Source organism: Rhynchophorus ferrugineus, unplaced genomic scaffold (genome assembly GCF_030347505.1).
Source record: "Rhynchophorus ferrugineus isolate W39M unplaced genomic scaffold, kcgeb_rfMv2 rfM1, whole genome shotgun sequence".
Classification (NCBI taxonomy): domain Eukaryota; kingdom Metazoa; phylum Arthropoda; class Insecta; order Coleoptera; family Curculionidae; genus Rhynchophorus; species Rhynchophorus ferrugineus.
Window position 1 is genome coordinate 82142499 of NW_027472580.1, and position 27999 is coordinate 82170497.

Consider the following 27999-nt stretch of genomic DNA (forward strand, 5'->3'; position numbering starts at 1 on the left):
GCTTGTGCTACATCTAAAAATATAGCTGAGCATACTTTTTTACTTTCGTAGGCTTTTTCAATAACATCTGTTATTCTGTGGACCTGGTCAATTGTTGAGTGCTTGTTAATAAATCCAAATTGGTGTGTTGGTATTAGGTTTTTCTCTCTATGATCGGTTTTATTCTTTTCAACTTATGCACTTAGGCACTTATGAACAAACCAGAGACATATCACTACAGAGTGTAATTAACCTAAAGAAGCTAAGCGAAATATGCAAACTGCAATGAAGGGAACTAAAATATGGAAGAAGTAAGTCATTCAAGCTAAACAATAGTTTCTGAAAAGAAACCATCGAAAAAATATAACTATTGCCTTGATGGAATGACCTATGTCCAAAGCTAAATCAAACAACCAAGAAGAAACAAATGAAGAAGAACGAACTACTAACGAATTGCTGTTAAAACGCATAGTCAAGTTGGCCAAACAATCAAAGACGATTGAGTCTTTCTCTTAAAAAATACAAACATTAGAAAGCAATAGGCCTTTCACCTGATAAACTAGAAATACAAATAAAAATATTCAAATTGCAATTTGGAATGTCAATGGAATGCAGCACCTACAAGCAGTCCTAGAACTTAACAAAGGAATCCTTTATAAAATTTAGGGGATATTTTTTTCTCATATCCTACATCCAGCTAATAACGTAAGAGGTGGAAGTGCAATAATAATAAAAAAGAACATTTGCCACTATCAAGAATCCGGGCTCAGTTTGGCATAAAATCATTTGACAGCAGTAACTGCTTAATCAACTAGATACGGAGTTACATTACCTGCAAGTTATTGCCCTTCAAGAGACAATTAAAAGAAGAAAAACTATTTGAATATCCTAAATAAACTACGAGAAAAATTTATAATTGATGGCGATTTCAATGCAAAAAATACAAGTTGGAGATCTAGAATGAGAACTATAGGTGATGAACTTCATAAAGCAGTTGTTACATGTCAACTGGAAGACCAACTGATCCGGAGAAAACTCTAAACTTGTTTTCGTCATAGCTAAGAATATAACACCCATTTATATAGAAGGCGAAAACATTTTTGACCTAAGGTTATATGACATACCCGTGATTTTGAGTAAAAATATAATAAGAAAACAACAAAATAACAACGTTACCAATAAGTTAACAATAAAACAACGTTAATAAACAAAATAACAGATTAGGAAGTATCTGCTGATGAATTAAACAATTGAATTCAACTAAACGCACCCCTTAAGATATCCCGGTTCAACTTAGCTCACATTACAAGAAGTTCTGCTGCACCAGGGGAGTGCAACTCCAATGGTTGGTAAGTGGTAGGCAATGCAACAAACTATAAAAGTGTAAATAAAAAATTAAGATCTCCATTCCAGGCAAAATTAAAATATTCTTATATAACGCCTTCTCTTTTTCGTATTTGTTTAGTGCCATCAATTTTATGCGATCTAATACAATCTTCTTTTGATATATTGAAGGTAAACTTTAAGTCCTTGACTGTTTATATTGCATTAACTTGATTAAACCAAAAATACAATGAATAACTTTTAAAATTTGGTCTTGAAAATCATTATGGATCGGACAGTTAAAACACTTTTTGTGTTTTTTAAGATATCTCTCAAAATAACTGATATGTTGTTTTTATGGCAAAATCTAAGTATCAAATAAAAGAGATAGTTTAAAGATCTACAAACATCTTCTATGAAATCAGTATCCAGTATTTGATCTGTGGAAGTACTTAATATAGAATGTAGACAAATATTGCATGTTGTCAATCCATGACATGTGACATGTGTTCCACTCTTGTTTTCCTTAGAACAAAGTTGTCTCTAACTGAAAATATAGACTAATCTTGTGATTTAACAACCTCTAGTGATACTAGATATCCTGTTCATCAGATAACATATTCATCTTCTTTACAATTTTCTCCCGGAGAATGATGTGAAAAAAATGAAGTGCTCATGAATGCTTTAAAAGTTTTCTCAAACATACTAGGTGAAGGATATATGTTTCTATCCCATGACCTCTAATAAATTCAAAAAAATTCTCTAAACAATCTTGGTTAAGATCCCTTAAACAAATGTAGTTATTTGTAAATTTAGACAAAATAGATATCTTTAAGGAAATAAAATCCCCTAAAAGTAGCAATTAATTTTTTAATTGATGGCATCGTAACAAATACTTTCTTCAAGGCAATACAATTTGGCACTATTTAAATATACAACCGCTCTATCCACTCCAAAATTATTGAACACTCTGATTGTTGTTCTAAGAAGTTTACAAACGTATTACAAATATTTTAAAGATATTTTCCAATGAAAAATAGTATTTATTAGTGCTAATTATCCAGCTATCCTAATTATTACCTTCTTCCAAGACTTCTTGATATGGAGACATCACATTGACAGCATACGAACAACTTGGTAGATTAATTGATAGATAAACAGACATGTATTAGATGGATAATTTTATATGTACCTGATAAAAACAATGTTGGATATGCATTTGCCCTAATACATGAAGGGTAATTCCAAATTCTTCACAAAAAAAGTCTTTGACACGATGACGTTGATATGTTTACATTGTGGTTAATCCTCATAATTTACTGCTATTTACAAGATCAACCCATTTTTGGAAAAGAGCGAGATCATTATTTGGGAAACGATGTCTAACTTCGGTAGTAGACTTACACCCAGATACACTATATATTTTACTATACGGATGCACTGTAATCACTTTTTATATTATTGCTCCATAATGATTAATGTAAAACAGAAAATATGCACAACGTAAAACGATTATTTCTTGACCTAAATAAACACCAAAACTTAAAACAACAAACTTAAAAATGGACGCTAAGCAAAATATTTAACCAAGGTCGTCTATACCGTGAAATTTCAATTTTTCTTTGCTGCACTCACTTGTCCATATGGATACAGCATAGCCTGGCTATCAGACGGTTTCGAATCATCAAAAAGTGCGAAAACAGATTGATGATTGGATCATTGCCAAACTAACACAATCTATGGATACAATATTGCCAGATTGTCCGAAAAATAAGAAAAAGTTGTAGAAAATTATGAAATACATTTTTTGATTTTGACAGATTTCGCTAGCCATAAATACGCAGTGTTATGATTTGGTACATATATCATGTTATTCTACTGACATTAACCTCAAAACTGTCCAAGTTAACTTATACCAAACTAATAGCGTAATAGTTTCATAATTTTTTGAAAATGCCATGTTTTGTGTGTGAAAACGTGATTTGTGGTACTATATTAGTTTCAACCATATTACATCAAACATTTGAAGATGCAGAATGGCAGAAGTTATTAGATGAAATCCCAAACCAAACTCAATAACAATTGGAATTGAATGACAGGCAATTAGTAATTCGAAAAATCGTGAGGGAAACGCTGCTTGAAAGGTATGGAAGAAGTTACTTCTGAATCAGCTTCAGGTAAGGAAAAATGGATTAAATTCGAAAATCACAAACGAAAAAATCAGGATTATCATCTGACGAATTTGGTTCTAAAACCGTGCTCTATGTTTGCTAGGAGCAGGTTGGTATCGTACATTAAAAACTGTTGAAGACTGGAAAACAGTTAATACTGTGTAACAGGTGAATTGAAAAGTCCCTGACCTGACACATAAATGGTGCTACTAGAATTAAATCCACTTGTTTTTTAGTTAGCCCTAACCCTCAAAAGATGCGTGTATAAATTTGACAGCTATCGGATTATTAGTTCGTGAATTATAGCATTTTGAGTGAAGCAACTTTTGTTATTGTGAAAAAAAATGGTAAAATGGAATTTCGCGTGTTGATAAAATATTGCTTTTTGGAGGGAAAAAATACAGTTGATTCAAAAACTTGGCTTGAAGCCGAGTTTCCGGACAATGCCCCAGGAAAATCAACCATCAAGGATTGGTATACTAAGTTTAGACATGATGAAATGAGCACCGAAGACGGTGAACGCAGTGGACACCCAAAAGAGGTTGTTACCAACGAAAATATTTAAAAAATCAATAAAATGATTTTGAATGACCGTAAATTGAAACTGAATGATATAGCAGACATTCTCAAGATATCAACTGAACGTTTACATCATATCATTCACGAATATTTGGGTATGAGAAAGCTCTGTGTAAAGTGGATACCGCGCTAGCTCACTTTTGACCAAGAACAACGACGAGTTGACGATTCGGAGCAGTGTTTGAAGATGATCAAGCGTAATAAACCCGAGATTTGGTTCGATATGTGACAATGGAAGAAACATGGCTCCATCATTTCACGAAGTCCAATCGATAGTCATCCGAGTGGAGTGTACACGATGATCCCGCTCCAAAGCGTGGGAAAACGCAACGGTCGGAATAATTTTCATTAACTACTTTGAAAAAGGACGACAGACACTATCACATAGCGTTATTGGACCGTTTGAAGCAAGAATTCACCTAAAAACGGCCGCATTTGAAGAAAAAGAAAGTGCTGCTTCACCAAGACAATGCACCGTGTCACAAGTCAGTGAAAACAAACACAAAAATCAATGAATTGGGCTTCGAATTGCTTCCTCATCCATCGTAATCTCCAGATCTGGCCCCCAACGACTATTTCCTCGAATGAAGAGGTGATCGCCGAAACTGAGGCCTATTTTGAAACAAAGGACAAATTGTACTACAAAAATGGTATCGAAAAGTTGGAGGATCGCTATAATCAGTATATCGTCCTTGAAGGGAATTATGCTGAATAAAAAAAAACTAATTTTGCAAAAAAATTTGTTTTATTATGGTAGGCCATGGACTTTTCAATTGACCTGTTACAGCTACCGATAAGAAATTATCAACAGTGTCTTGCTCAGCAAAAGTTTACAATATGCTCAAAAACATTATACGACGATTTGGTAGCATAACAATGCACCATCACAACAAGACTAGTCATATCACCTAAAAATGAGACTGATAAGAAGTTTCATCACACCCGCCGTACTCCCCAGACCTGGCTTCATCTGACTACCACCTCGAATCGATGGAGCATGCGCTTGCAGACTAGCTCGATGAATGGACTTTAGAGTTTAGGTCGGAGGAAAAATTGTTCTTTTGGAATGACATCCATAAGTTGCTTAAATATTTATAAAATCAAATTGCCAATACTCTGAATAAATATATCTTAACTAGCTATTAACGTGTTTAAACGTATAAATAACGTGTTCTGTATAATTCTCTATAAGTACCTTTTTAAAGCGAAAAAAAGAGAACCCCCCGATATGTAGACTATTCCGACAAAAGTCGTCACGAAATTGCTTTGCAATTAACGACAAATTAATATAAACAAGAGTATGCCAGGAACATTCATGTGTCACTATTATATTTATAAATACAATTATCTTGATTATTTCCCTAATCCTATACGACGGTCTTTACCGGATATATTTATATATAATATTAGTCAGAGCGTAGCGAATATTTTCGAAACTGGAAAAACACCAATACTATCCAATACGTAATTGAATATCATAACGTATTTTGACGAAATCTCCATAAACCATCTTATTTATTTATAAATCATCAGGTATTTAGGTAGGAGTTATCTTATCTTTGTAATTACAAATAATGGTTCATTTCAGTTTCAGTGTAACACTGTGTGTGTGTGGGATCGGAAGATGGCTAAAGTGATCCTTTTGACTCTTCTGTGCCAGTTCATTTTGGTAAAGGCCATTGGTACGTATTTCATATTGATATAACATACCAAGTATCCAATATAAATTTTTATAATGACCGTATGGGCATCAATCCCTTATCGTAACGAAGACAAAATCTTATTCACCTATAAGTAAGCATGAGCATATCCAAACAGGATTTTATCATGGCTATTTGCCTCATGAATCCTGTGGTGAAGATCTTATTTTCAGAGCCCACACCCATATTCAGCATATATTATAAAATTCTGAAAATTGATAAAAAAAAACATGACTCACGGCAATATTTTTAAAAAAATCGATACATGTATACAATTTTATTGATTATTTTAAACCGCATAATATTGGCAACATCGCACAATACTCCTGTCCAACCTACTATATCTTAGTTCAAAGGAATAATAACAATTTACTTTGAAAACAAGGATTAAAGAATATTATATTTTTATTTTAAACACGTAATAACGCATCCTAACTTTATTGTAAATAGCACTTTTATATTAAAATGAATCAGTTACAGCTATCATCTGTTTTTATTATGTATTTAACGTGTTAACGTGTTGAGGTTATATCATGTCGGTAGTTTGTTTTGTTTTACTTATATGCTTTTACATTACAAGTTTGATTCACTGTGAAAACGTTGTTACAAGTAAGTATCTGTATTTTCTCAACACATTTTACACGATATATGGGATATATTTGACGGAATGTTACGTTCGACAATCCAAAACATTTACAAATTATTTTTTAATAGTATCACCATAAGCAGTAATAAATAACGCTGTTGCAATAAATATTACAATGATACGTTTCTAAAAAGCATGTAACTATAAAATACGTTGAATTTATTAGCCGTGAAACGTATAATAATAAAGCTAAAATAAATATGATAGTTAATCGCGATGTCCTTAAGATATAGTGATCATGAAACCCTATTCTATATTGTTTATGTAATATTTAAAATATCACTTAACAGTATAGTCATATTTAGTAAACTAATGAATCATATTTAAACTCTTAAATAAATAAGTTTATGGGATTTCATTTTTAGGTATAAATTGAAAACATTCCTAAAAATAGAATTCAATAACCTAAAAAAAATATGTAGGAATGTTCGTCGGGCAGATTGGTCGGTCGAAATGTGTGGCTGTCGATGCGATTGTTTGTCAGAACACTCACTACTATTTTTGGAAGGAATTTGCACGAAAACTAAAAGTACTGATTGAAGAAATACTTGTTTATTGCGATATTAAACGATAAATGTGGTCGACAGAAGAATTGACAGGATATTAGGTTAATGCTAAGGGAGTACGACAGCGCTGTAGAAGTGATACTGTTACAAGGCGGTAGAGAAAAAAAAAGAGCGAGACGTCCTTTTTTTGGACCTGATTTACCAGCTGAAAAGGTTTCCTTGCTGATGTTAACTCAATTTATAAGTGAGGATTTCCCGTGAATTTCCCGAGGTGCTTTATTTTGGGGTATGAGAACCTTTGGCGGCATGAAGAACCGCGCTTGGGGTGACAGCCTTCGGGGTTACCTGATGTGGGAATTGTTGGAGAGAGCTGAGGTTTCGTGGAATTTCTTGTATAAGGAGAAAACGAACCTTCTTATTTCTGGTGTGTCAGTATCCCGATGAATTTGGGTATTTCTGAAGAAGTTTATTTTGCACTACTTGAAGCTTTTTCACTAGTTCCGGCCTGATAAACCGATACCAAGTGTTAGATCCATATATCATGGCGGGTCTGATAAGCAGCTTGTAAAGCAAAACTTTAATCATCGGAGACAATTTACTTTTTCTACAGATGAGAGGGTTAAGCACTGTGGCGACACTGTAGCTTTTGGAGATTGCTTTATTTATCTGTGATGACCATAGGAATCTACGGTCAAAGATGAGGCCGAGATATGTGGCTTTTTGTCGCCACGGGATTGAGACTTTTTCCACTCTCAGCTGGTAGGCGCGGATGTCTCTCTGATTGTGAAAGATTATGGCCTGGGTTTTTTTGGGGGTAATCAACCTCTAGAAATTTAACCACTGAACTGCGGCATTTAATTGAATTTGATGTTTTCTGTGAGCGGCATCTACAGAACGGGAACTGGTGAAGAAAGCTGTGTCATCCACGTATTGGGCGGTTTCCAAATCTTTCTTCATTGGGATGTCTGACATGAAGAGGTTGAATAATCCTTAGCCATAGGAACCTTGGGGGACTCCTGCTTTGACTGATTTAGGACTGGAGAGTGTATTACCGATCTTTACTTGAAAGGATCTATCCGACAAAAAGGAACGCAGTAAAATTATCAGGTCTTCGGGTAAACCTGCTTCGATGGCTTTGTGTTTTAGGCCGCCATGCCATACTTTGTTAAACGCTTTTGTTAGGTCTAAAAAGACCGCGCAGAGCTTGCGCTTTTTCTTCATAGCGAAGTGAATTTCTGCGGCCAATCTAGTGGTCGGATGTGCACATGAATGTTTGGCTCTCAACCCGTGTTGTTCATCTGGTATGATATGGTTCTGCTCAGTGAACCGGTTGAGTGTAAAAAGGATCGCTCTTTCAGCAATCTTGGACATTGAACTAAGCAGGCTGATGGGCCTGTAGTCTGAAGGCGAAGAATCTGCTCCTTTTTTCGGAATCACGACTATGTGTGCATGTTTCCAAATTTTTGGGAAGTGTTGCAGCCGCATGATGGAATTTATGATGTTGGTTAATTCCGAGAGCTGCTTGTGTGGGAGCTTTTTGAGTTGGAATACTGAAATTTCATCGTATCCAGGTGCCTTTGTGGGTTTAAGATTGCTGATGATTTTTTGTAACACCTTTGGTGAAACTAGATGGTTTTGGAGATAATTTGGAGGCGCTATTTTCCCTAGATTGTTGGCCTCTCTGATGACTTTTTTGTTTCGAGTGGTTCCATTTGTTTTTCGAACGATTCGGCCAGGAGCTCGGCTTTTTCGCTGTCTGAGACTGCGAAGTTACATGACCCTTCAGATTTCAGGGGGGGGATGTCTTTTTTGACTTTCCCCGCTAGACTTTTCGAGATTCTCCATATGTCTGCGAGTGCGTCAAGTCTTTGATTGAAGAGAAGTGAGTCCCACTTCTCCTCTCTCCAGACTTTGACTGTCTCACGGACTTGACTGGATGCCTCGTTGGCCTTTCTTTTATCGTCGGGGTCTAAGGTTACACGAGCTCTTCTGTGGAGTCTGTTCTTATGGAGAATTAATTCCCTGATATTTGGCGGCAATGCTGTGTTGTAATTGCCTTGCGAAGGTGGAATTGTGACCGTTGCCTGTTTGTGAGCATTTTGAATATCATTTGTGAGCTTGATAATTGCTTCCTCGATTTGTTCGCGGTTGCTTATTTTGAGGATTGGACCTGTTTTCAGTAGGATCTCTTGAAATAGTTTCCGGTCGGTTTTTCGGGTTTGTTTTCCATACAGGGTTTTGATCATCCGGGAGTCTCCCACCGTCAAAGTAATCGGGCGGTGATCGGAGTCCATTTCATCGAGAACTCATCGTACAATTGTTGATGGAAATGTGTGCAGATTGTGGTAGTGTGTCGGTTCTGCTGGGATTGTCAGTCCTAGACCCAGATCCGAGCTCAGTCGGTCGATATCAACCCCTGCCTGATTAGTTCGAAGGGTGCTCCACGAAGGGTGGTGTGCGTTGAAGTCGCCGCCAATAATTTTGGCTACATCACCCTCGAACACGGTCTTGAATTCGGAGGGGTCGTAATCCGTGCATTTCCGATACATAGAAGTGACTTTGACTGGCCTGTCTGATAGAACAATTGAGATGGAAGTTAATTCAAAACTGTTCGTATGTTGTGACGGTAATAAGAAGTGACGGATTCCCTTTTTAATTAAGATTGCGGTTCCACCACCATTGGCAGTGGTTCTATCGTTTCTGTAGATTTTATAATTCGGTATCGAAAAACGGATGGATGGTTTGAGGAATGTTTCCTGGAGCAGAGTCGAAGAGCGAGACGTCGTCGTGGTGGTCTTTTATAGCCGGGAACCGCATGGTACCAATCCACCGGCGTTGCCAACCTTTGAACTTGGTGTAGGTGAATGCGTGGTGGCCTAAAGGGGCGTAGCGGTCGCTACAAAGAAAGCTAACCAAGCATTTTATAATACAAATAGATTTTATATTTAGATACATCATAAGGGTTTTTTTTTCAGAAATGTGACATCAAGGGTGCACAATATTAATGAAAAACATATAGTAATATATAGAGTGTTAACTTAATACAAATAATTTCAGAATTGTTTTGCGTGGTCTCAGCAGGAAGACGCTGAGAACGTCATTTCGCTGAATTTCATTGGTCGACGATTTCATACGCATCACGCGACGAACCTCTGATGTCACATTCTACTGACCAATTAAATTTCAAATAAATACAAAATGTAATTTTTCAAAACCATTTATTAATATAAAATTCTGTATACATACAAATATTATATAATATCAAAAAGCTAAAACATAAGATAACATATCGCGTGGGAAACATAATCAAAATTGTCTATGGCTCTTTTATCCTTTTTTATATTTTTCACTTTTTTATATTATCAATTCAAATAAGATGTATTAAAGTTTCTATCTTCTTGTTCCCTCATACTGAAAGCAAAGCAGCACTGCTGAAAGTCCGTGTCTGTTAATATTTTACCTACTTGTTCAACACAAAAATGTATTGAGGAAAGTTATTCTTATTTTTGCAATGTTATTGCGAAAATTATGGAACAGATAATTAAAACAGTTAAATCGTATGATTTTACCACTTTTTTGTCATGTTACCACTTTTGATATGTTGTTTTCATTGCAGACAAATTATGCATCGATCAGGAAAACCGAGACGCTTGTCAGCAAATTGAACGCGATAATGTCATTGCATGTCAGGGTGTTTCATCAAAGTAAGTATAAGAATGAAAACGACTATAAAGTTGGGAGAGCTTTATTAATCAAAATTCAATTTACCGCGACAACAAATATCTGGATATTAATTAAGATTGTGCTTAGGGTTGACTGTATATTGTCAGCCGGCGCTGGGAATCCGGTCTTGACAGTGCTGGAGCCAGAAGAGGCACTTCTCGGTGCTGCTCTGACCACGGATCAAGCCGTTGTAATCGCGGAATTTGCACAAGGTAGCATATATTTTAATAATATTTTAATAGTAGAACGCAAATTAATTAACCGTAAAACAGGACACGTCATGAATTGTATCATTCGAAAAGTTTTATTTTTCAGAAACTTATGCAACCGTCGTATTGATTCGAAATGGGCAAAATGGATTAGACGATAGAGAACTTCGGTACTGCCATCCCGGGTACGCCCATAGCGAACTAATAACAAAATATGTGACTGAAGAACTAGACCGTAAGATTATCAAGTACAGTTGCGCCAGTAACACTACACTTCTGGAACAGAAATTTGAAGCTTTGTCTGGACATCTCCAAAGCTCTTGTAGGCCTGGTAAATGGAGTGAAGATGATAGCATTGACGCACAGCTCAGTAAGATTCGTTCATTCATTGATGGTAAATAATTTGACGACCGTCTACATTTTTCAGAAGCCACTTATAGTAATCTTTGTGACTTATGTGGAGACCAAGGGTGCAATGTAGTTTACCAGGAGCCCCTTAAAGACACACTCACTTGCCTGGTGGAGAGAAATGGAAGCTTGGCACTAACAACAGCTAAATACGCTAGCGAATTTTTAAGTAACACCACTAATTCACAACTGTTTCAATATCTATGCCCAAATGGAACAATTAGTTCTAGACAATGTGTTTGGACCAATCAAACTAAGCGAGTTTTTGTCACTTCCAGGTAAAAATTACTGTGATACAATTTTATGGATGCTGAATTTTATTTATTCCCAGAGCTAGCGCAGTGCAGATGACAGATTACATCAAGAAAGAGTTATCAACATATGTACAGGGCATTCCTCCTTCTGATAATCGTGTAGAGCTTAGCCTTACTCGTCTTTTAAATATACAGAGTAATGTTAATTTAATCAATCCAGTATCTCTCTCACAATATGTTTCCGGTAAATATCAGCAATAATTTTAACTTAGAATGAAATAAACCTTTTTGTAGGTTTTCGAGAAATACCATCAATTAGTGCAAACATCCAGTGTTCTCGCACTGTTCTTTGGTCAGTTACCAATGACGACGAATGGTTGAAATGCCAGTGGTTACGACAGGCGGCAGTCAACGTAGGTCTTCAACCTGTAATTTCATGTGCCAAAAGCGCAGATAACGATACAGTTTCCAATATGGACAACATTAAAAACGGCGTAGGAGATATTGCTTTCGTAGAGGCTGACTATGGATACAGAGCCAGAAAGTGAGTTTGAAAAAATCTTTTTGCAACACTAAATAAAATTTTTTTTTTTCAGGAGAAATCTGACCAAAATTGCTTATCTTGAAACAGATCGTAGACAACTCTCAAGGATCGCGTTGATTGTTAGGGATAACACGTCCTGGTTTAATGGAAACTTTGCAAACTTAAAGGACAAACGCCTGTGTCTGCCTGAATATGGAGGAAAAGGTACAAATGTGCTATGTCAATGTTACGTGAACTATAAAATGTTCCACTTCAGAATGGCTTACGCTTCTGGATGTATTAATAAGAAATGGAGCTATAGAATCAACTTGTGATTATGGTGAAGCTTTGAGCAGTTTTGTTGGAGATTCTTGTGCACCAGGTGCCAACGAAGCTGAAACAGAAATACCCAATACAAACGTTGATCGCTTTTGTGCCAACTGCGTTCCATTGTTAGCTAACAGAAGTAAGTTACAATTCATGAGAAATTAGGAACCCCAACAATGTTTTTTTTTATTAATAGCGGCTAAATATTGTAACGGCAATTATCACAACAAATATTATGGCAGTGTTGGTGCACTTGATTGTTTAACTGCTGGAGATGGTGATTATGCGGTGGTAACGGTCAATGGTAAGTTAAAATAGTTCTAGTATTAGGCGTAAACTAAATAATAAATTATTTTGCCGAATGGAGAGTTATATAAACGTATTATTATTGTTATTATTATTATTATATTAATTTTATTATCAGATGTTCTGTGCGTAACCATACTTTTGTTTTTTTTAAATAAAATAACGCTTATTCATGTGTATGTATATTACTGAAGGTTCGTCTAGCTGTACACATTACATAACATATTTCTAAACATATTTTGCATATTTCTTATGGTCTGTACTAGTATTTGATTTCAATATTTCTAAGTGACGAACCGTTATGCAACTAAATATAAAGGAGACAAATGCAAATCATGCAATAGCACAAATCATAGGTACGCCCAATAAACTATAAATCTCAATATAATCCATCTCAATACCTAAGATACAAACACATTTGTACTAGGGTGGTAAATAATATTAATATTGCAGATATACCACGCGATAGGACGATACCTCCAATAATACGTGGCGTAGCCAAAAACGGAAGTTACATTGACTTTTTTGATTTCTATTCGAACGACGTTAATCCATTAATAATCATAACTGCTGGAGAAGTACTTATTCGCCAAGATAATCCTAAATTCAATGATATTGTTCAATTGTTACGAAGCATCGAAAAGGACTTTGGACAAAATCTAAATAAGGCTTTCAAAGTATTTGAAAGATTTAATCACATTAAAGATCTGCTCTTCCCAGTAAGTATACACATACTATAATTGAGCTTAATTTAGTTTTCTATTTCTTTCTCTTCACTTTGTAGGACTCCACACCTGGCATCACAATAAGTGGAGGAAACAATGTATACATCGCAAATTACCAGGAACTATTATCTAACTCTGAAAGTTGTTTTAAACGGACCGAAGCTGCATCCAGTGCCATTATGACGTTATCTAATCTGGCCTTTTTGTTATTATGTATATTACTAGTTCGTAAGATCTAAATTAATTATATAATGGCAATATTTATTACTTTTTTAACTTGTATATTTTATAAAGTATCTTTAGGCGTGTTTTAAGTCGATTTTATAAGCTTATTCTTACTATAAATTATTTTTTTAATATCCTAATATTTGTCATCCATATGTGCATAGTTGGTAATAAATACATTTTTGAGACCGAAACATTGTTGCACTTTGCAATCAGAATAACCATTAACGGCACTCAACTTGGTACATTATGTTATAAAATATTTATTTTATATTTATTAAATATTACAAACATGTTTCAGCAATTTGGATTCAATAATGAATTAATAATAATAATAGTAAATATGGGATAATTTTATTAACATACCAATACATATCGTCATTCTATATACACTGCTGTTCCACATTTTGCTTTCAATCGATCAGCTATATCTGCTATTTTCTTTGTATTTGAGTGTTTTTAAGTATATTTGAATACTTATCGTTCATTTATTTAGCAAGAGTCTTTTTTTGAAACACCGAGAGAGTAGCGGCATTGAATATAACTGAAACACCATTATTTCAAAAATACACTTATTCGTTGTTGATCAATTTACATGTTTATTAATTTGATTATAAAATATGCATTGTAACACACATGTTGTTTATGCCTCCATACGAAATTAAACTTTTTGAAGCAGAGAACGAAAAGCGTTCACAACCGACGATGCCATCTATAGGTGCTAAGATAATGTAGTATTAAATATTGTGTTGCATATACAGGAAGTGTATATTAAGTTGCCTAATTTTTACAACAAATATATATTATTAATGATTACAATAATTACTTTAACCAATTCTTTTTTAACTATATATACTTAATAATTATTATACGGTCTGTACGAATAGGTATCCCAAATATAGTCCCAGAAAACCAAGTCAGTCACTTTTCGAGTAGGAGTCATTTGAAGATCATCGCCTATATCTAAAATCTGAAAATTATTGGCGCTAACAGGTTCCCAATGGAAGTTTTTCAGAACATCGGAATGACTATTGGGAGGTGTTGGATTTCTGTTGGGGATACAATAAATTAGATCTTTAAATTGTGCAGTAATTACAAAGTGGTACTAACGATGTTTTCACAAAATTGGTCCAGAGAGTTACCATTCTCTCTCTAGTTACGAAATCAGCTTCGGTTTGCAAACTCATCCCAGTAGTATTGAAAAGATATGCGAGATCTGCTGCATGGCCAACTTTACCAGCCCCTAGAATAAAAAAATTAATAAGACACATAATTTTTATTACATATGTAGTTGTTTTATTACCCGGTACTAAAAGGCCTCCCTGACTCGGTGAACCATAGAAAGAAAGCTGGTAGAAATAAACTGGAGAGTAGGATGACTGAACTAGTGCCTGTTTGTAGCTAGACCTGACAAATAACTGGTCACTATACCACTAATAAAATGACGTGACTATTATTTTGAGATAATCCACACCAAAAGTTATACTCACGTTTAGAATTTCGGCCAAATTTTCGGAAAATGATAGGTCTCCCACGTAAAACCTCTTAATTTCTTCGCCCAGTGCCCTTTTATTTACCCACGGCTGCAACGGCATAGCAGGAATCAACGATTCAGGGTCTGAATCGCTAGACGCCGCAAGTGCTTGTGCATTTTCGAGAGCTGTGAAATATTCAACATTACTCTAATGTCTCTTAAAACCAGGGATGTATGGGTACATATGGGGAAGGTCGTGTAGCGAACAAAGACACCAAAGTGTCGGAGTCGTCGTCCAGTTAACTAACGAAAGCAAAAATTGATGTTAAAATTTAACGTCTTCATAAATCGACAAAAACGCCTACTAGTAGTAAGGATGAATGCGTAGTAGATGTTTGGTGCATCATTACTTAAAATTATATGTTCACTAGCGTTGGGAACTATTGGTTATTTTGTAATTGACTACTTTTCAATTGTTTCGGTCGCTATTTTTAGTCTAACTAGTCACGTTCGACTGATTTTTAACGCATCGGCTCTACCTTCCTAGACGGAAATAAGCTGCCGAATTTATGTTTACAGAACTCTCAATGTTTGCTCAAGATTTTTGAACTTCAAATTTCAACGAGTAATAATCTAAGATCCAGCGGATAGCCGTGCGATCTAAGAGTTTAGCTAGTCGACAATAACGTACTAAGAATATATCTCGCTGGGGCTAAAGGTCGTTTAAAAAAGTCTAATCTTAGTAAGAATTAAACTAGTGTGTTGAAGGTCGGTAAGTAACACGACAGTGTTGACAGTTAAATATTCCTGATTAATTATTAAGAATGATAAGATTATTATTACATGAAATTATTATTGCATTTAAAAATAGTGCGATTGTAAAATAGTTGATAAAGATTGCTTGAATTATAAGTGCGACAAAAGCCCCGCTACCATTTTGATTGCGCGCCATCTTGGTTATGTGACATTTAGCTCAGTTTCGCTTTAACCATTGTATTGTGTAGACGTCCAAATTTTATTATGGATAAATATACACCACAAGCAAAAATAGTGACAATATTTTTTGAAAAATCGTTCCATTATTGGCACTCGGCGGAAATTGCGTCAAAGATATCCTAATCGTCCAGTGCCTCACAAAACCACAATTTATGTTTACATGCGAATTTTTCACAGTACGGTACGACAACAGACACAGGCCTCGTTTTGGAGACAACGGACGTCTCGTAACGCCGAAAATGTGGCTCTGATGCGCGATAGTATTGCAGAGTCTTCAGAAACATCAATTCGGAGACGTGGTCCCCAGTTACATATTTCTGGACGCAGTTTAAGGCGAATTTTGAAAACTGATTTGAAAATGTTCTCGTACAAAATTCAATTAGTCCAAAAATTGCTACCGAGAGATCCTAATTAACGAGTTGAGTACAGTAGTGCAATCCTAAGGTCTAAATTATAATGAGCAATGAAGTCCATCTCCTTCTCAATGCCCAGGTCAATAAACAGAACAGTCAGTTTTGGGGAACACAGAATCCTCAATTAAATCATGAAGCGTCATTGCATCCACTAAAAGCAACTCTATGATGTGGTATTCATGCTGGAAACCTCATTGGTCCTTATTTTTTGAAAATGACCAAGGTGTTGCAGTTACTGTTACTGCTGAACAGTACCAAGAAATGATTCGAAATTTTCTAGACATGTGGCTTCAGCAAGATGGAGCGGCAACACACAGAACTCGTTCAAGAATTGAATTACTGAATAAAGTTTTTCCACGAAGACTAATATGGCGAAGTGGCGATTTGGCATCGCCAGAAAAATCTCTTGTATAAATAAGCCCCCAGCGATTCAACATCTTAAAGGCAATATTCATCGGGAAATTGAAGAAATTTAAAAAGAGCCGAAACTTGCATCGAGGTCACCATTTAGCAGAATAAATTTTTCAATCATAATGAAAAAAAGTTTCTTCTTGTTTCTTTTCTTTGAGCCTTTGAAATGAAAATAATGGGATGAAATAGGAATAAACCAATTACTTTTATCATATTGTGTCAATGTTCTTTTCTAAATTTTAAAATACGATGAAACCTATTTGGGATCATTATTCTATTCCTTTTTTCACATTGCCTCTTGTCAATTTAAAATTATTTAAAATGAACTGATCTGTACACCCACAGAGAAACACTGAAAAACAGGGCACAGAAATTTTACTGAAAAAAAATCTATTATGTCATTTCCCTCTTGGGTTATTTCAAAACTTATTAAATAACGGCCATATTTGTGTTATATATCCGATTTAATTAAATTTTTATTTTAATGAGGCATAATGAGAACAATTGATACAATATATATTAATCAAAATATTTTCCATCTCTCTGGCAACATGGCGATATCATTTCGAAAGAACAATGTTGGTTTAGTAGCTATCCAATCATCGTCATACTTATTCTTTTTCTGTAACTGCAACATTTCGAACCAGAAGGCTCTACGTCTTGTAATAACGCTGGGTGTGGTGGAACATCACGTTTAAGCAGCAACACTGTTCAATGTCTAGGCGAGCGTTATCATATAAGAAGATGACTTTATAATACGTCTACTACTCGCTATTGATAGTTTTTTTCGCAGCAATACTTCAATAAACATATTCAATTAAAGTCGGTACACATCTCAACTCAACTTTTTAGCTTTGGATTCTCGCTGTAAATTTCATCGTCATTACTTATTAATAATTAATAATAATAATTAATTAGATTAAGTAATTGAATACTATCTTTAACTTTATACCATAATGATACCCAATTTTTTAACATGTTATAATTATTTTAGTCTCATCAATCTCTATATCTTATTATTTTGTACTATTCCTTTCACTTAAATAATTTAATTCTATAGTCCTAATTTATTTCAGGATTGTAGTACTAATATAAGTTATTCATAAATAAAATTAACGACATATTTGGGGATTAATTGGACCAAGAAAGAGATAAAATATGTTTAACAAAAACTATTGAACCGACTTCAAAAAATGAATAAGGAACTGATTAATAATTTAAAAAATAATCAAACCTAGATTTTTAACACAAAAAAACGTTTTAAACTAAAATATGAACATAATAATCCTTGTAATAACTAAATAAAAATAAACAAAAACCTTATTAAACCCATCTACTACACGTATCTTATATTCTACTATATACACACAATTTGGCTTAATACCTACCTAAACCTATTTATCTATTTACAATATTATTTTAACTACTACCGACTCATCACTTTCAAATTTATTTTGAACTAATGACTTCTACTCTAGGAAGATCTAGGAGGGAAACATGTAGAATTTGTTATATAAGTTTTATGTCGATAAAAAAGCCCATTCCTAATATGGACAAACAGAAGAAGAATAATTAGTAAGAGCCCGAGTAGCTGGATGGATACAAAATATATATATGGTGGCTGGTTGCAATAGATGGCGGAATTAAGTTATGGATTATAAGAGCACCCAAAGACCAATGAAATCCTAGAAAACTAGAAACTTGTGGTCCAGTGTTGTCGGTAGGATAAAAAAAAACGTAAAAACCAATGAAGAGGATGGTTCAGTTACGGACCTATGTGCAGGTCACAAAAGTACTGACGCGAGTTCGAATCGCATTTTTAAAAGGAACAATAAATAAAAAATATCTACATCAGTAAAACAGAGGGCCTAACTACCAAAACATGATACCGATAATTAAAATCGAGAGATAAATCGAGCATTGTTTGACCAAACTGTAAGAAATTTACTAAAAATGTTGGAAGACAAGATTTACTGAAAGGGTGAACAAATTAAGGTTTGAAAGATCAGGCCATGATACACAAAAAAATTTATTTTTTAATATTTATTAAGAATGCGTTAATATATAACAGGTCAATTGGAAAGTCCCCGGCCTGACACATAGATGGCACTACCAGAATTAAATCCATATGTTTTTTAGTTAGCTCAAACTCTCAAAAGATGCGTGTATAAATTTGAGAGCTGTCGGATCGTTGGTTTGTGAATTATAACATTTTGAGTGAAGCAACTTTTGTTATTGTGAAAGACATGGATAAAAAGGAATTTCGCGTGTTGATAAAATATTGTTTTTTGAAAGGAAAAAATACAGTTGAAACAAAAACTTGGCTCGATGCCGAGTTTCCGAACACACCGAATGCCCCAGGAAAAACCAACCATCAAAAATTGGTATGCTAAGTTTAGACGTAATGAAATGAGCACCGAAGACGGTGAACGCAGTGGACACCCAAAAGAGGTTGTTACCGACGAAAACATTAAAAAATCCACAAAATGATTTAGAATGACCGTAAATTGAAATTGAATGAAACATCAGACACTCTAAAGATATCAACTGAACGTGTACATCTGATCATTCACAGAATATTTGGGTATGAAAAAGTTCTGACGTGGATGCCGCGCGAGCTCATTTTTGACCAAAAATAACGACGAGTCGATGATTCGGAATAGTGTTTGAAGATGATCAAGCGTAATAAACCCCGAGTTTAACCAAGACAATGCATCTTGTTACAAGTCAGTGAAAACGATGGCAAAAATCCATAGATTGGGCTTCGAATTGCTTCCTCATCCACCGTATTCTCCAGATCTGACCCCCAGCGACTATTTCCTGTTCTCGGATCTCAAGAGAATGCTCGCTGGGAAGAAATTTTCGTCGAATGAAGAGGTGATCGAACTGAGGCCTATTTTGAAGCAAAGAATAAATCGTACTACAAAAATTGTATCGAAAAGTTGGAGGGTCGCTAGTGGATAGTTTCTGCGAGCTCTATTTGTATGAGTTTTTAAGTGTTCAAAGAAAAGCAAGCATATTGAAATAAAGTATCACTTCGTTAAGGATTTATATCCATAAATAAAGTTAATTGTTCAATATGTTTGTTAATCTGAGACATTTGTAGACTTCTTCGACCAGATTATTGAGTAAAATTATATTCTCATCATTTAGAAAGCCTATGAAGTTAAAAAGGTATATTCAGCTATATAGGCCTTGTTCATAAGCTACAGAAAACGTTACGGAAACACTGCACTGAGCTATTAAAAGCTTACATTACAGCTAGAATGTTTAGAGTCAAGTACGAGGAAGCCTGCTCTACAATAAAAGAAAATAAAATAGATGTTCTGCAAGGAATTGTATTGAGAAAAATTCTTTACCTAGTCTACACATGTGATATACCATAAATGAGAACATCACGATGCATACATTTGCTGATTCTTGCTGTCGAAGGCGAAGAAGCCACGCAAAAATTACAACAGGTAAGTGCCAATTTAAATAATTGGACTAAAACTTGAAAAATAGAAATTCACGAAAGTAAATCTGTGTATGTACAGTTTACGCAAAATCAGATGGCAGGAGCACCAATAATAATAAATAATATTTAAATTCCATATCGCAACAACGATAAGTGTCTCGAAATTAATTAAATTCTAAAATAGAAAAATATATTGCTTAATTGGAAGAATTAGTTAATCCAATTAATAAAAATTTAAACGCTAAAAAATATTGCTCCGCTGCATTTCTCGATGTATCTCAGGACTTCGACAAGGTGTGGCACCCTGGACTGCATGTTAAATTGAAAAAGCTTTGGCCTCATACGCACTTTCAACTGCTGAAATCATACGTCGCAGACATTTACTGTCAAACAGGGTGACGAATACACTGACCTACACCCAATATGTCCGGGTGTTCGGCAAGGCAGCCATTATTATATCTATTGTATGACCTGCCAACCTCAAAAAACATACTGCTGCAACATATGCTGACGATACAGCGGTTTTATCATCACAGTCATCCAATATCAGCCACAAGAAAACTCCAACTGAAAACGTAGCGTATCAAAGCAAATGAGACAAAATATACCCATGTGATATTCACCCTTTGTATAAGAACATATCCCTCAGTAAAATTCAATAATCGTGAACTTCCATAAGCAGACAACGTTAAATCGACGTTTGACATGGAAAAACATATAGTGACAAAACGCAAGCAGCTTGGGCTTAAACTAAACCAAACGTATTGGCTGATAGGGCGTACATCTACATTATCATTAGATAACAAGGTTTTGCTGTATATATATCGTAGATGCCCCATATTTACGCATCCAACAAACTGATTCAGCGCGATATCTCCTTAGAATCCATAACGAGTGTGATTCAAAGTGTTAGAGCGAAGTACTCTGAAAGAGTATTAGTGCATCACAATGCACTCGCCTAACAGTTAAATGTGCGCGATGACAATGTAGTGCATAGGCTCAAACGAACACGACCATATGAAATGATTAATAGACACATAGAGTGAGATATAATAATCTCTAGAATAAGTTGATATAGTCTTTAGCATAAGTTAGGATAGACTTTAAAATAAGTGAGAATAGTATCTAGAATAAGATTTAGATTATAAGTTGTACAGCAGATCACTTACTGAAGTGATCTTCTACATGACAGGATAGTTATATTATATAATGGAAATCATATAATAATACTTATTGCCCACGGGCAGATTGTTGACGTTCTAAGAGATTAAGCAAAAAAATTGGAAGAAAATTACAATTATCAGTACATAATAAATTACTATTATATAAGAAAGTATTGAAACCCATATGGACAAACGGAATTCGATTATGGGGATGTTCCGCCAAAAATAATACAAATACTATACAAATTTTCCAGAAGAAGAGATTCAGATACCGACTGTCATCCAGGAAATCAAGATAGTTGTAAGGAGACATGAGCACTATCTCCATTCTCATGTCGATATCGAAGCAATACAATTCTTAGATAACACCAGAACAGCAAAATATTTGATTTTGTGTGGTGAACTGCATTTAATAGAAAAACAGTAGTGTTAATACATAAACATTATTACACCAGGGACTAAGATAGGGCCGATGAATTCTAGATTAAGTTAACCTAGGTTTGGTTTGGTTATAGTTATAACTTCTAAGGATTCTATATATATAGAATGTAACAGTTTTTGTAATATAAAAAACGAAAAAGAATAACTGGTAGAGGGCGATGTGCAAATAAAGTTTATTTCTTGTTCAAACGCCTAAGGTGGTGTTCCGTCCGAATTATAAGTAATTCGTTTTAATAAACTTTTCGATAAGCTCTCATTAATTTAGGAACTTACTATTGACAAAAGTAAGTGACTCTTCCGAGGTGTGTCCAATAATCACTGGAACCCTGGCGAAATCTCCGTTCTCGATGGAATCCAACATCGGGTGTGTGAGAAACGCATCTTCTGATGGTGGTTCCAGTACTGTTCTATACTGAAAGTGTAATATTTTATATTATCTTCCTGATAAATAGAGATCTATAAAACTAATTACATCCAATCCGCTGGCAACATGAGCCGACACTATAGCCAAGGGGGTTGCAGTTTGTAGGACGTCTCTTAATTCGGTGGTGGTGTTAGCTGTCGTAATTGAAGGATCGATTATTTTAGCCAGAGCGTAAGCGGCTGTTATAGCATTGTCGTGGGTTATAAAAAAGTCACTTGCAGAAACGCCACTTTGCATTATAGCTCCCTTGAATAAGCCTAGGAAAAAATAAGAATAATTTTACAAAAAATAATCGCAGCTATTTGATTGCCTCTAACTGGTACCTCGAGATTTCGGACTGACCAAATGATAACCAACGGAAAATGATCCAGCACTCTCGCCCATAATGGTAATATCATTTGGATTTCCGCCGAAGAAAGCGATATTGTCTCTGGTCCATCGTAAAGCCAAGTTCTGATCTTTGATGCCCGCATTGCCCGATATTACGTCATCCTGCGTGGATAAGAAGCCCAAAGCAGCTAAAAAACAATAAACACTGAATAATATTAGTAAACAAATTACTTTCTCCTATTACTTATGCGATAATTAAAAGTAACAACGATAATATCTTCATTTACGAGCGGCGTCGGGTCAAGGGCGGAGAAATTACCAGAACCGATAGTATAAGCACCACCGTATATCCAAAATAAAACAGGCAAGTTTGAAAAACCCTAAAAGAAATAATTATTATAATAAGTGTTTATTTAAAAAAAAATGGAATTACTCACCACATCATTGACGTTAACAGGAGAATATACGTTAATATAGAGGCAATCTTCACTTGATGAAAACAGGGATGGGAGATATACATCGAATATGGTATAACATGAAGACCTGTCTGATGAAGCATCTAGGATACCACTCCATGGTAATGCTTTAACTGGTGGCTAAAATTAATTTATGTTATCTTCACATGGTATACGAAGTGACCCTCTAGAATCCACAACGAGTGTGACTCAAAATATTTATGTTAAGTACTTTAAAAGAGTCTTGCACCTCAATGTTAATAATCATCTAAATATGAATGGTGAAATGCATAGACTAAAATATTTAAAACCATCCGATCTGTTTAGAAGACATAGATTTTAGAATACAACTACCTAATGAAGATAACATTTTATACAGGAGATCACTTATTTTTTTATTAATTATAACGAAAGTAAAAAAGTATGCTCAGCCATATTCTTAGATGTACACAAGCCTTCGATAAGGTTTGGCATGAACGTCTTGTTCATAAAATACAGAAAGTGTTACCAAAAAAACACACCGAACTACTACAATCATACATTACAGCCATAATGTTTAGAGTTACACAAGAAGAAGCTTACCCTACAATAAAAGAAGCTAAAGCAGGCGTACCACAAGGAAGTGTACTGAGACAAATGATTTATCTACTCTTCATTTGTGATATACCACAAATGGAGAATATTACGATGGCTACATTTGCTGATGACACTGCGATTATAGCTGTTGGAGACGATAATGAAGAAGCCCCACGAAAATTACAACAGGCACTCAGGCCTTCAGGTACTCACAGTCAGCCAAGAAATTGAGAATATTGAAGAATTGCAACTTTTGGATACTACCATAGCAGGGCACAGACTCAAAAGAATCAAACCATCTGATCTTGTGCAGTGTTGTGCAGTGAGGTGCATATAATAAAAAATAGAGCAGTGACATATATAAACATTATTTCACCAGAGACTGAGATAGGGCCGATGGGTCCTCCTAGTTATTTACCTAGATTTAAGTTATCATAAAGACAAATTGTACGTTAGTCGGAAACGACTAACCTACAATTTAATTAATTAATTAATTACTACTCTTTTGTTGTACTTGTAATAATACACAAGCAAGGCGAGTACGGGATTAATATATCATACCAAATTAAAATAAAACTAATCTGCTTAAGCTAAAATTAAGAATACACTTATACCCTACACAAGTTCGTGTCGTTTGGTTCGCTTCAATCTTCTGATTTCCTGCATGTTGTTCAGTGGCTGTTACGTTACTAACGTTAATGTGATTTAGCAACCTTATTTCATGTTTTAAGGCTAAATCTTGGATCAGTTCGTGTAACCATTCTATTTCGGGGTTATTGTGCAGCTCTTCATTAGTTACGTAGCGATTAGCATTGCTAATTAATCGTAAAACTTTGTTTTGGGTGCGTTGGTTACTATTTGGTTTGATGTCTTAGAGAACCCCATATTTGAACTACATAGGTCCAAATTGGCTTTATGATTGACTGATAAACCAATCTCTTTGATTTTAGGTCAAGTTGAGAGTATCTTCCAACTAACTACAGTTGCTTGACTATGAGTCTAATCTGAGATATATTCTGAGGTATTTTGTTGATTTTGCTTGAGGAATCGGGCATCCGTCAAGTGATATAATTACGTTTTTGCCATTTGGCCGCAACGCAAAATTAACAAGAACAGATTTGGAGCTACTAAGCTGTATTTTCCAGTTTCTAGTCCATTTGTAGATTTTATTAACTGCTACTTGTACTTTTGCAGCCTTAGATAGAGTACATCTGTTGCCATTATAACTGTGTCGTGGTCAAATGTGCCAAGTACTGTTATAGGAGTGGTTCCAAGACACTACCCTGTGAAACTCCAGCCGAAATATGTTTAAATGTTGAGAATGCCTCTTCATGCGAGACTCTACATTTTCTTTCTAGCAGTCGACAGTAATTCCGCGGTAGCAATTTGCTCTTTTTGTATATTAATCCCAGATGCCATACCCAGTCAAAATCTTGTGAGACGTGCTGAAATATTGCAGGGCAGTGTTTCTTTTCTTCGAATGCCTTTCAACAACCACTGTTACTCTGTAAACTTGGTTGATTTTCGAGTTGTGATTTCACAATCCAAACTGGAAATCTCGTATTTCTATAAATGGCTTAATGCGGTTTCACAAATGGGTAGTTATTTTAGAAAATCTAAGTACCTGCCCTATTAAACTAAGACGTAACTAAAACCATTAAAACAAAATAACGGAAAATTGTTTTCCTTAATTAATTGGTAGAAATATCTTGAATATAGCAACAATAGTCGTAAAAGTATAGTTTTAATATCGTTATCAAAAATAAGCAAAAGATGACCCTGTAAATAAACAAATTCAGGACAGATGTTTTGAAAATTCATCAGCACACCTATTAGGTATAACTGTAAACTCTGATAAGAAAATAATGCTTTACGATTATAAGCGGACATTAATTTTACAATTAGTGGTTAGACCACAACCAAACCGAAATTACATCATAAAAGATTATAATTACTCTGCTTGATCTGGTTCGCTTGAGTTGGAATAAATATGGAAATAAAATGATAAAATTAATTATTACCAAAAAAACTATATATATTTAGCATCATAAAATGTAACTTGATGTCTGTATTACTGTAGCAAGCTGATAATACTTCGAAACCTTATCACCTTATGATTATTTGAACAGCCTGAAATATATTGACAGTATCTTGTAGGCATGGTTATTACCTAATCAAGAGTTACTGTATATTTTGCTATAGAAAAAAATTAGTTCACAGAAAACAGTCATTTAGTTTTCGTGTACAAAAATGTAAGCTGTAATGACCGTTGTTTGAATTTACATATTTCATTCCAGGTTAAGAGGTAATTGTTTAAAGTTGATCAATGAGATCCAAAACTATTTGTACGTCAATTTAATAATACCTACCATAAATCGTAACTTGCCTACTGGAGCCTGACCGAAAGGGATTCCCCTCCAAGCGTAAAACACCCGCCCATTAGGAGACGTAAATGTAGTTCCTCTAACTTCCCCATCGTGTATTTTAACCACCAAGTTGGCTAACTGAAACAAAGCATTTAAATATATTATAATTTATCTACATGTTGCAAAATATAACGGCCTTTTCTAATACATAGCACTAAAGACTCACATCTCTAGTAATACTTATTTGAGTTGTGTAAGTTAAAAGTTAATGCGTTTTGAAAATATGCCTCCCATTGTACCATTTTCGTCATATTTTACGTTTTTATTTTCGAAAATATGCAGTGCAGGCTCATCGACAATTATAGTAATGAGTACTCAAGTGAACGCCTCATCTTCATCTTCGGAATTCTTACGAACTATCGAGGTAGATCAATAGCATCTTGCATTATCGCTCTGAAGCTGAACATTCACCATAAAACAGTTTTAGGTTGTAAATTTGGGTAATAAGTTATGAAATATATAAAAAACGAAAAGTTTTCTGTGGCGTATTGTGACTGAAGATGATAAATGGATGTAGTAAACAGGTGGTTAGTTCAGGAGAGTTATACTACATCAACATCGAAGAGGTATCGTATAAAAGTCATCCTGTGCTTATTTGGGCTTGGCAAGATGTAGTAAATTTAAAACTGCTGAAACCGAACTAAACTGTAGATGTCAACGAAGAAATTTTACAATATATTTCTGCTAAAGAGGCCAGTAATACAATTTCGAATAAAAGACATCTTCATGCATAACAATGCTCGGCCACATGTTGCAAGAGTTGTTAAGAATACACCATTGCAGTTCGAATGAGAATTCTGCCCTACCCAGACACGGTTTAGATCGATGCAATATAACTTCGAAATGCAGTAGAACAATTATAGAATTGCTGTCAAGCCAACACCGTTCTTTCGACGCATTTCCAAAAAGAATGAATGTTGCAAAAAATGATGGAGAATATGTTTTAGGAATGTTGCGCCAATTTTATCAATAAAAGCCTTTGCAAATTAAAAAATGATCAGACTACATGCAAACACATCAAATACATAATTTTTTTTTTCTAATTATGCCAAGTATTTTGGAAGAGAAACATAAGAAAAAGCACGACAAACTGATTTTGTAATATTACAACATCTTAATAAATCTATAAAAAAACAATGATCTTATAGCACACAATTGTCCTACCCCACTGACTGTATTCACCAAACAATGCTCCTTTAGATTATTTTTTAAATATACCCCACAGCAAATTAAATATTCTGACAGAATATGTTTCTAGTAATTACATTTTTTTAACAATGTTTTATATTTACTTACTCTTACACTTACATTTATTTATTTACAATGAGATTATACTTACACAACAAGGAATTAAAAACAAAAAAAATAGGGTTGGATTGGACACCATTATATCATCGATATATTACGAGTTGATATTGAAACTAAAAATATGACTCTCAAATTTTATACTACAATAAATTAACAAGTACAATACTTAAAAATCATGCGTCAATTACTAAAATAATATATAAAGATATTGATAATCATTGTAGACATTCCACAAGTAATATCTAAGATCAATAAAGTCAATTTACTTTAGATTTCATCGATATTTTTGCATTGCGTAAGACGTAGAATCTAATAAATCAATCTAGTTTTGCGATTATCTATGTGATGTAAAATCATAAAAGACTTAGGCCACTCTATCTGCGTTTTAATCCCTAAATCCTTATGTTAAAAATACGTTATGTTTACATAAAGTTTTAGCTGCTTTTTTGTTTATTAATCATTAAAGTTTCATTTAAATAGTCCTGAAAATATTTCAACAAATATTTTTGGTGCCATACACT

The 27999-nt window shown here is 34.6% G+C and overlaps 2 protein-coding genes across 4 annotated transcripts; one reads left to right on the forward strand and one right to left on the reverse strand.

Moving 5' to 3' along the window:
- The first annotated feature begins 5488 nt into the window (after window positions 1–5488).
- On the forward strand, window positions 5489–13798 carry LOC143200342 (transferrin). 3 transcript variants are annotated; one of them, XM_076410833.1, is made up of 13 exons: window positions 5489–5593; window positions 5641–5734; window positions 10521–10608; window positions 10715–10839; window positions 10943–11206; window positions 11264–11522; window positions 11576–11742; window positions 11793–12042; window positions 12095–12246; window positions 12299–12487; window positions 12545–12652; window positions 13108–13373; window positions 13439–13798. In XM_076410833.1, the coding sequence occupies exons 2-13, from the start codon at window positions 5677–5679 to the stop codon at window positions 13616–13618; spliced, it is 2106 nt and encodes a 701-aa protein (XP_076266948.1). In that variant the 5' UTR covers window positions 5489–5593; window positions 5641–5676; the 3' UTR covers window positions 13619–13798. The 3 variants fall into 3 exon arrangements, with proteins under 3 accessions (XP_076266948.1, XP_076266951.1, XP_076266942.1); XM_076410836.1 differs by having other exon boundaries at window positions 5532–5585; XM_076410827.1 differs by lacking the exons at window positions 5489–5593; window positions 5641–5734 and adding an exon at window positions 6068–6361.
- Window positions 13799–14388: 590 nt separating this feature from the next.
- Window positions 14389–27646, reverse strand: LOC143200365 (carboxylic ester hydrolase). The gene is made up of 11 exons (XM_076410846.1): window positions 27510–27646; window positions 26114–26248; window positions 23151–23309; window positions 22958–23093; window positions 22707–22901; window positions 22432–22640; window positions 22233–22371; window positions 15095–15264; window positions 14908–15037; window positions 14715–14847; window positions 14389–14653 (listed from the first exon to the last, which is right to left on the reverse strand). The coding sequence occupies exons 1-11, from the start codon at window positions 27555–27557 to the stop codon at window positions 14461–14463; spliced, it is 1647 nt and encodes a 548-aa protein (XP_076266961.1). The 5' UTR covers window positions 27558–27646; the 3' UTR covers window positions 14389–14460.
- Window positions 27647–27999: the final 353 nt, after the last annotated feature.

Excerpts from the sequence above, each read along its gene's own strand:
- LOC143200365 (XM_076410846.1), bottom strand. The coding sequence starts at position 27,557 with ATGGTGTCCAATCCAACCCTATTTTTTTTGTTTTTAATTCCTTGTTGT. Across the intron at positions 26,249-27,509 it reads TGTTTTTAATTCCTTGTTGT|TTAGCCAACTTGGTGGTTAA; the intron begins GTAAGTATAATC and ends GCTTTGTTTCAG. Across the intron at positions 22,641-22,706 it reads GGTCAGTCCGAAATCTCGAG|GCTTATTCAAGGGAGCTATA; the intron begins GTACCAGTTAGA and ends ATTTTTTCCTAG.
- LOC143200342 (XM_076410827.1), top strand. The coding sequence starts at position 6,286 with ATGTCGGTAGTTTGTTTTGTTTTACTTATATGCTTTTACATTACAAGT. Across the intron at positions 11,207-11,263 it reads TAGCATTGACGCACAGCTCA|AAGCCACTTATAGTAATCTT; the intron begins GTAAGATTCGTT and ends TACATTTTTCAG. Across the intron at positions 12,247-12,298 it reads GCCTGAATATGGAGGAAAAG|AATGGCTTACGCTTCTGGAT; the intron begins GTACAAATGTGC and ends GTTCCACTTCAG.